General features: G+C 55.8%; 1 protein-coding gene across 5 annotated transcripts in view; it reads right to left on the bottom strand.

The window, feature by feature from the left end:
* Nucleotides 1-2263: 2263 nt before the first annotated feature.
* PKNOX2 (PBX/knotted 1 homeobox 2) overlaps nucleotides 2264-9703 on the bottom strand; it is a 268446-nt gene continuing 261006 nt past the window's right edge. For all 5 annotated transcript variants that reach the window (XM_062197279.1, XM_062197278.1, XM_062197282.1 and 2 more), the window contains 3 exons: nucleotides 4480-4556; nucleotides 3590-3768; nucleotides 2264-2539 (listed from right to left, as the gene is read on the bottom strand). In XM_062197279.1, the coding sequence (XP_062053263.1) occupies nucleotides 2310-2539; nucleotides 3590-3768; nucleotides 4480-4556 (486 nt within the window). In that variant the 3' untranslated portion in view covers nucleotides 2264-2309. The remainder of the gene's footprint in view (nucleotides 2540-3589; nucleotides 3769-4479; nucleotides 4557-9703) is intronic.

The raw sequence follows: 9703 nt of genomic DNA, 5'->3' as shown, positions 1-9703 counted from the left end.
AACCAGTGGATGGAATATCTCCGTTTCTTTGCCTTTCAAATAGATTATATAAAGAATTAGGATGGAGGAGGGGAAAAAGTGAGGTAGAGCATGGTACAAGAAAGGAACCAAATTCAAATTCTCTGCTACTATAGGGAGAAATGGTAGTGTGGCTCTTCTTCCTGTGTCTCTCCCCAATCTCTTTGTCTTCGAGTCACGCATGGACAGGGTTAACTGTGCCAAACTTGGCTATCTTCATCCCCAGTAGGTCATTCAAGGTCACTCAGAAAGCCTCTGCCTTGTCCCCTTCTGTGGGTGGTCAGGTCAATGGGTGGACGCCGAGGGCTGCAGATTCTGCTGGGCCCAGGGTCTTGCTACAGGAACAAGGGGGCTGCTACAGCAACCACAGAAAAAGAGGAGTGTGCACCCAACGGCGAACAAGATATTTGAAAAATAGGAGGAGCGATATGGTAGGTAATAAGATTTACTGAAAACTTCTCGGCCACATTCAGTACTGGTTTGGTGGATACATCAGAAGGAGGTTGCATAACATTCAGCAGGTGGAGGGGCTGGGAAGAAGAGACGTGGGCACCTGTGTGCAGGTGTGCCTGTGCCGGGCGGGACGCCTGTCAAAGCGTGTGTGTGTGTGTGTGTGTGTTTCAAGAAAACTGAGCCAGAAGAGGAAATGTGTTTTATCCCACTGCACCGTTGCAAAAGTCTCACGCCAAAAAAGCTAGACTTCCTTTGACCTATGGCATCAAAAGGGAGTAAAAAATGATCGAATCACCCAGATTATAAATAAGGTTATTTGTTTCTCAAAAATCCCTATTAAAACATTAAATATCAGCTCTTTTAGGGGAGAAATACATTCATTTCAGGGAGACCTCAGGAAAGCGACCGTCCTTTTGCTCCTCCCCAACCAGGTAGAGGAAGGGACTCCCCAGAGGGTCCCAAGGGTCCCCTCCAGGGGAGCGGGGGGGCCACTCACATCCCGTCACTGGAGGGCATGGCTAATGCATGATTTACAAATGAAACTGCACGTCCATTAAATTAAATCCCATGGAAAACACACGTGTGGTCAGCCTCATCATTCACAGCCACAGGGTGGAAGGGAACCGGAGGAGGGGGTGCCGGGTGCAGGAGGCTGGAGGTTGGGGTGGGAGGGTTGTGTTAGGGCAGGCGGTGGAGAGCCGCCTCCTCCCAGGAGCCCCAGTTCCCATGGCGCTGTGCGTGGTGTGTGGGACGGCAAGGCAGGTGGGGGTGGGCAGCACTGCACACTCTCAGGTGCCATTGCTCTGCCTGTCCCCTCTCCCGTTTTGGATGTGGGAGGAGAGGGGTGTAGCACCTCCTCCAACCCCTGGCTCCCATTGGGTTAGATGATTCTTTCCACTGTTTCTGACGGGAGCCTGGAGGCCGACGGAGCTGGAGTCCAAGCCACCCTGACTGTACCTTCTCGGCAGGTCTGTGGAGGGGTGGAAAGTCTAGGGTAAGACACCACGGTCCTGTTGTGCCAGGAGCTGAGTTCTGCGACCAGCGAGGGACAGCTGGGGTCCCCAGAGCCACCTTGATAGGGCCCCCAGCCCAGGCACCGCCAACTCCTCGGTTTCTGGAGCCGACCCAGGCGAAGGGACTCCTCTTAACCTCCTGCCACTTGGGCTCCCCAGACCAAAATCTGTTTCTAAGGGAGAGAGAAGGAGGCTCCACTGGCTCCCATCCCTCTCTCCCATGTCCATGGTTGCTGTGCCCAACGAGGGGGCCTTGGAGGGATGAGTCAGAGGCTGAAGGGATCCAGGTTCCACCTGATCTTCAGGACAAGGTACCTCAGGCCCTCCCACTCCTCCGGCCATGCTTTGGGCTCCTTCCCACCCGCGAATGTCTGTCAGAAGCTGAGAGGCTTCTGGGGGTGGAACCCAGAGCGCCTTGTCTGTCCCTTTCCTCCTAAGTCTATCTGTCCCCTGGCAGGGCTCACTCTGTGAACAGCACCAACCCGCCTCACAGTGCAGGGCTTGTAAACAACTCAAGCCCTTCCGTGGGGGAGCCCGAGGGTGCCATCTGTCCCAGGGGTCCGATGAGTCCAGATCTCAAGCCTGTCCTCCCGAGCAGGCTGCTGGACGGCGCGGCCTCAGGAAGCGGGGCTGGGTGCTCATTGAAGCTCCGTGGTTGGGAAGGCGCAGGTGCCTCCCCTTGCCTTTCTTCAAGCTGCTGATTTGGGGAAGCCAGGGCCCAGCTTCCTCGGTGCTGCCTGCCCGTGTCCCCCTCCCCCCCACCCTAAAGCCCCCCTGACGGCACTCCTGTCCTGCTCAGCGACCAGTGCTATCCGGGCTGCCCGGCTACTCCAGGGAGTCACTGTGTTCCAAGCCCAGGTCGCTGACGTTTGTCGTCTGCAGCTCGTCGGCCTCCTCCTCCAACTCCTCCTCCTCTTCCTCCTCTTCCATCTCATCCTCGTCCTCTTCCTCTGTCCCATCCAATGAGTCATCATGTGCAGCCATCATGGCCTGCTGCATGGCCATGGTGGCATTGTCTGAGGATAGGGACTGCAGGTTGTCCAGGTTGATAGAACCTGCATGAGAGAGGGCAAGCGTCAGGGCCACACAGAGGCTGTGAGTCAGGCCTGGCCACATCGCTGTCGGACGGGCTGGCATGAATGGCTTGTGGGGTGCTGAGCTCCTTGCTTCTGAGGCCACAGTGGCCTAAGCTGCTCAGTTTCCTGGCATGGAGCCTCCCACTCAGCAACCGCTCCCTGTCCCATCCCAAGAGGTGACCCAGCTACCATCTACTGAGCATCTTCTGTGAAAATACGTTGTGCGCATTAGGACTTCCTAACAGTTCTTTAAGTCAGGAATTCTTATCCCCATTCTAGACAGGAGAAAACTGAGTCGCACTGAGTCTCAGACAGGTGGGCCCTTAACTCCAGACAACAGTCAGAGATGACAGAGTTAGGATTCCCTCCCAGGTCGGTCCTGTCCCCAAAATGTTTATTTCCACTCTACAGTGCAAGAAGACAGCCCATCCCAGAGGAGCCTGTAAAAGGCCATATTCGTACACGTATGCATGAAGACAGTATCACACATGCAGGCACGCCTCCCTCCACCCCACAGCCCACACGGAGCTGGCCCTGCACGCCAAGCTGGTTGAAGGGTTTCCCATGCACTAGGCTATCGGCAGTTAGGAACGCATATAAGGGGGGCATGATGGGGAGGCTGGGGAAACGAGGGCTCCTCCTGGCCTCTGTTCGTGGCCAGCTGCCTGCCTCGGTATTTATAGATGGCCTTGGCTCTCGGGAGCTGTGCTGAGGCCGACTGGCACTGAGGAGCTCTGTGGGAGCGAGGAGGGGGGCTCTGCTGAGCAGGCGTCGACTCAGCTGACCACTGGTTCCCCCTCATCTTTGGCAGGTTGCTTTTGGCTCCTTAAAGTGTGTACATAACCAGCCCCCTCTTTCAGGCTTTGACGGAAGTCATGGAAGGGCAGACGCGGGGACGGAGCAGCGACTGGGGCTTAGGGGAGAAGATGGTCAGCCCTTGAGTCTTTGCTCAGCCTGCCCTGCGGGAGCTCTGGGTGTGCCTGCCCCACCCCGGGGCCCCATCTGGGCTGTCCTCAGCCTGGCGCTTACCGTCAGGGTTCGTCCCCGGGGCCCCACCCTGCTGCTGCAGCACGCCCGCAGCAATGGAGTTGGGCCAGAATCTTTGGGTGGGCCGGTGCTGAGACTTGATCTTCTTGGCTTTGGGGGCAGGGTCTGGGTTGCTGGCATCAAGCATGGGCTGCAGGATGCGCCTTCGGGCATTGATGAACCTGCCCGGGGAGTAAGGGTGGAGACTGGTTAGTCGTTGGGTGGGTGGTGTTGCTAGGACAGGCAGAGAGGGCTCAGCGGCTCCTGGACCATGAGACAGAACAGATGGGGATTCTGACGGGGCCCTGGCTACCGAGGAGCTCATGGAATCCCTCGGTGCTGGGTGACAACTCTAAGGGAACAAAAATCCCCACAAGCATCAACTTCTGACTTCTCTCTAGATGGGGGGGGGGGGACTCATGTCGGGGCCCCCTCCCATCCAGCCAGAGTTGGTTCCCTTTGACAGCCCAGCCAGAAACAGAAGGAAACAGCAGAAACCCCTGTGTGGTCACAAAGGTGACTCTCTGTCCCTCCTCCTCCCAGCTTTGCAGAAAGTTTTAGTTTCAGTTTGCAGCCAGGTGGAGTAGACCAGATGACTGCTGGCAGCTCCTCTGCTCCACAGATGCGCGTGTTCCTGTCTGTTTCGGCAGCGTGCTAAGGCTGGCTGCTCAGGTTTTTCTGCTTTTCCACCCAGCCAAAAGCTTCCAGGGATGTGCGTGACACATTTACCAGCAGAGGGCGCTGAGTAGCTGCACAGGGCCAGCGAAGCTGTTTTCTGTCTCTGGTCCATAGGGGAGGGCTGGCCTGTGGCTGGGCTGAGGCTGAGCCAGGTGGGCACTTGGTCTCTCTCTTCCCTGCTCTGCATGCCCTGTGGGCGGGTGACGCCAACTCACCAGTTGTTTACTTGCAGAAGGGTGAGGTTTGTCTGGGCTGCGATCTGTCTCTTCTCATCCTCTGTGGGGTAGGGGTGCTGAAACGAGAGGGGCAGGGCTAATGAGGGAGGGCATGTGGTAGCCTGCTGCCCCTGGGGGCCACATCCACATCAGTGGCAGTGTCCTGGGCCAGGCAGCCCGAGTGGTTTGTGAGCCCAACCTGGGGCAAGTGTCCCTTAAGAGGAACCGGGGTAGGGCTGGCCCCCCACATCAAGGTTCCCATTCCCACCACAGGGGGGCCAGAGTGGTTTCTCAAGGTCAGTACATGTCAGTATTGATAGCATCCAAGGTACACCTGCATCCTTCTCACTTGGTCCTCAAGTCAGGACAGGCAAGGTAGGCATGGTCAGGTTAAGATGTACAGTAGTCTTGGAAGCACACAGGTGTTAAGGTGTGTGTGTGTGTGTGTGTGTGTGTGAGACAGAGAGAGAGAGAGAGAGAATAATTCAATTCTTTTTAAATGAACTGATACTTATTGACCACCTACTATGTGCCCAGATTCATGCTAGGCATTCCCAGGAGACAGAAAACAAACACAAAGCTAACTACTCCCTGTACGATATTTATAACCTGAGACATGTTTGCGTGCATTTAGTTTCATTTGAAAAAGTGTGTCATTAAAACTTCGGAAGACTGCCACGTGGGCCTGTCATTCCCACTCTGCAGAGGGAGACAGCGGATGACTGCTCCGGGTCACCAGATGCCAGGCAGCACCATCATAGTTTTTCTGCCTGTGGCCCTGCCTTCTTCCCCCTGCCTCACAAGACTGAGTGGTGTTTCTGTGGAGGTGAGTGAGTGGTGCAGGTGTCTCTCAGCCCCACCAGTCATTGTGCAGGCGACAGGTTTGCTCCCTCTCTTAGACTGTGCTTTGACAGGATGCAATGCACACTTATAATGTGTTCTAGCACCTTCCGCATTCGAATGCTACACAAACGACAGCTGAGCGAAGGCAAGAACAAAGATCGATGCTGTGGTTTGGGGAATGAACACCGTGGAAGCTCAGACCAAGGGAAAATGGGTGTTGGCTAGCGCATGGGGAAGACCAAACAGGTCGCATTAAAGCAGGGGAATGTTTTGGGTGGCAGTGGGCAGAAGTTCCTGGTCCCACTGGGGTGGCAGGGCGGGGAAGAAGGGTGAGCCACCTGGTAACTGGGCCTGTGTGTCTCTGTCTTTCGTAGGCCTCAGCAGGGTGCTTGGCACCCAGTGAGCATGCAGTGGGCGTGGTGAGCACCTGGATGGGTCGGAGCTTTGTCGCTGAAGCTAGGGGAGCCTGGGGGATCAAAGGGCAGAGGACCAGGCCTTGCAGCATCTTCACACCAGGACGACGCCTTCTCTGGGTGTGGCTTTAGGAAGTGGTGCTTGGGGGCGGGGAGTTTGTCTCATCATGACTTGCACTGAGACCTTGGGCATGCCACTGAACCACGCATCAGAAAGTCGTGTGATGATGAAATGAAATCGCACCTGTAAAGGGCTCAGTGAAAGGGAGCTCCTCACACTGTTGTTATGGGGGTGGTGGCTGCCTCAAGGTGTTTAAAGCTCTCCAGGGAAAGGCTTGAGATCAAAGCCTTGGGAAGACTCTCATTACCGGTGACAAAGGGAAGCAACCTGCTCCGTTGGCCTCAGCCTCCCCCGCCTGCAGCAATCAGGACCGTGTGTTGTTTTAATTCACACCTCTGACCCTGACGCCACGCCGGGGCAGCTGGGACTTGTGATTCATGCAATATTAAGATTCTAACAAGAAGGGAAGCACGTCAGTGCTTCAGGAGCCAATTTCATTCTAATTGGGAAGGAGCAGAGGGAGGCTGGGAGGAGAGATTGCAAGCCCCATGGGTTGGAAAGGTGGGGACGCTGGGAGTTCTGATGTCTTCTGGGACTGGGAGTGGGGGGCCACAGGCCTCACTGCACCCCCTGTTCACAACAGGGATCACAGCAGGGCCAGCCAGCCTGTGAACAAAATATGGCAAAACCATGGTGGCTTTTTGGCCCGCCGAGGCCCCCGTAGGCTCCTCTGTGTGTTCATACTCTTGATTGTACTGTTCCCTCTGCCAGAGTGTCCTTTCTCTCTTCCTAACTGCAGGCCTGTCCCAACTACTGTGAAGACCCCATTACAGGGGGCCGGCACTGTGGTGTAGCGGATAAAGCTGCCGCCTGCAGTGCCAGCATCCCTTATGGACACCTGTTTGAGTCCCGGCTGCTCCACTTCCGATCCAGCTCTCTGCTATGGCCTGGGAAAGCAGTGGAAGATGGCCCAGGTCCTTGGGCCCCCCCGCATCTGCATGAGAGACCTGGAGGAAGCTCCTGGCTCTTGGCATCGGATCAGCGCAGCTCCGGCCGTTGTGGCCATCTAGGGAGTGAACCACCGGATAGAAGACCTCTCTCTCTGCCGCTCCTTCTCTCTCTGTGTAACTCTGACTTTCAAATAAATAAATAAATAAATCTTTAAAAAAAGAACCCATCACAGGCCAAATCCTCAGGGAGGCCTCTCCCAAGTCCCGGGGGCAGAGGTAGTCCCTCGGTCTCTGAACAGCTGCACTGACCCTGGAGGCCGTGCGTTGCATCGTGTCTCCAGCATCCAGACTGGTGACAGGCAATCATGTGCAACCATGCTGCGCGAGCAGATGGGTGAACAAGCACAGGAAGCAGATTCAAACTTGTTCCTGGGCCTCTGAGCAAGGCTGATCTTGCTGCCCATGCTGGGTCATCCACTCACAGGTGCTGGTGCCTGCGGCGTCCTGGATGCCAGCGAGGGAAACATGTCTGAGCTCACAGCGTGGGTGGAATGGAAAAAAATCCCAGAACCCCACTAACGGGCGGTCTGTGCTAAGGCATGGATGATGAGAGAAGAGTAGGCTGGACCGGCCAAGGTAGGCTGGCGTCCCAAGGGAAGGGGGGCTTCGGCTGGACTCTGAGGAACAGCCCTGCCATGTGGGAGAACAGAGGGGATGGTTTTCCAGGCAGGAGTCAGGCACCGGGGCACCAATGTCAGAGGCGGATCTTTCCCACTGTTCAAGGAAATTCTCCAGCGTTCCTTGGGAGGGTGCTGATTGCTGTGTATAAGAGGCTTCTGGTGCAGGGAACCGGAGGGACACCAGCCTGAGTGAATGCCATGAATATGCAAATGAACATGCCTCCTGACTAGTGGAGATCTTTAAGAGGCAGTGTTAGTGTTGTGGGGCTGGCACTGTGGCGTACCGGGTGGAGCTGCTGCCTGTAGTGCCGGCATCCTATATGGGTGCCGGTTCGAGACCCAGCTGCTCCACTTCTGATCCAGCTCTCTGCTATGGCCTGAGAAGGCAGTGGAAGATGGTCCAAGTCCTTGGGCCCCTGCACCAGCGTGGGAGACCTGAAAGATGCTGCTGGCCCCTGGCTTCGGGTCAGTACAGCTCCGGCCATTGTGGCCATCTGGGTAGTGAACCAGAGGATGGATGACCTCTCTCTCTATCTGCCTCTGCCTCTCTGAAACTCTGCCTTTCGAATAAATTAATTAAAAAAAAAAAAAAAAAGAGGCAGCATTGCCAAAAAGTGGCCAGCTCTTCCCTTGTGGATAAGGACATTCCCCCTTCCTGCCCCCTAGGGCCAGTTTCCACCACTTATCCTGGGACCAGCATCCCAGGAGGCCCATGGTGGAGGCTGTGGGGTGAGTGGCAGCATTTAGCTCAGCTTTGGGAACAGGTGTGTCGGCCAGACTATTGCTGGCACCACATCTGAGTGCTCATGGGAGCAGTGCAGCATGCATACGCCTCAGACCACATGACTTCTGAGGACAAAATCAAAATAGTCCTGGCCCCCAGGCAGACCACGACTGGGTCAGAGCTACTTTTAGCACAATCGGAAAGGCTTGGGGCCAAGGACGGGAAGAAGAATCCAATGAGATCATGGGAAGCCATTGAGCCACAGTAGCTGCTCTCTGACCATCTAGAAGCATCTAGACAGCAGCTTTCTGCAAGACAATTTTTCCTTTAAAAAGAGGTACAGAACACACTGGAAAATTCGAGATCCTTCTCAGGGCCAGCCTGAAGCCTCATAGGGCTGGGCAGTGCTCTTGGGTGGCAAAGCGCCTTTGGCGATGGGATCAGGTTCCGTCTCACCCCTTAGCAGACGCATGACCTTGGCCATTTGTTGTTTTGCATCTGCCACCCTTTACTTCCTTAGCGTAACATAGAAATAGTGAGAAAGTGTCCACTTCGTGGACTCGGGGGTGACTGAGACGATGCAAGGGAGGCACGTAGGTTCCATTGGTTCACTCTGCACCATGGACTGAAGGCAACCATCTGGCTGAACATTCGCAGTCTCCACAGCAGCCAGTTGTGTGTTCACATCCAGCAGGTGTTGCCCTCAAGAAATATAAACTAAGCCCCCTCCCCTCTCTCTCTGACACTCAGTCTCATCTGTGCACAATGGACCCTGAAAACATCTCTGAGGAGTGAGTCCTATCACGGTCTTCCTGTCAGCAAGAAGCTCAACCAGTGCTGATCCCGAGGTCCCTGGCCACTCCTTTCACTCAGAACCCACGCTGCAATTGTCCTCCCAGCTCTTGGCCTGTGCAAATTTCACCTTGAGGCCGGTCGGGTCTCCAAGAGCCACATGGCACAGGGAGCGGTTGGTGCCTGTTGGTGTCCGTACAACCTGAGCTGCTGCTGGACGATGGCCTCCCACGTCCATCGCCTGCCATCACCAGTGCCACCCTGGACCCCCCCCCCCCCTTTCCTCTCTGACCTGCGTGGGGCTGCGGCCGGCTGTGGGCCATCACTCTTCAGGCATGGCACTGCTCAGGAGAGACAGAGGCCACCTGGAGGAGGCAGGCGGCAGAGTAGGGGCCCTGCCACAGCCACATTTTGTCCCAGCTAAGATGCCAGGGATGGTGGCCTGCATCCTGACCCCAGGAAGGCTCACAGGGCAAAGGCAGGCCTGTGAGAATGAAGAGAAGCGAATGTCACCCAAGACTCCTCTTTCTATCCGTACCCGCCCTCGTCCAGACCTGCCATTCTCTCATTCTCTCTCTGCTTCTTATCCTTGCCCTCCTTTAGAATGGAGCACCCTCAGAGAAGTACAAAGAGAAAAGACAAAGCGTAGCCTCACCTATTGTCACAGCAAGCGCACCCCCAAGTAACCAGGGCAAGGAATAGGGTGACGCTAGCACCTCCCCAGGAGACCTGACTTGTAGGCTGATTACTTTTTTTTGCTT

This window comes from Lepus europaeus, chromosome 7, assembly GCF_033115175.1.
Source record: "Lepus europaeus isolate LE1 chromosome 7, mLepTim1.pri, whole genome shotgun sequence".
Taxonomy (NCBI): Eukaryota; Metazoa; Chordata; class Mammalia; order Lagomorpha; family Leporidae; genus Lepus; species Lepus europaeus.
Note: the sequence above shows the minus strand (reverse complement) of the source record. Positions and strands in the feature narration are given on the sequence as shown.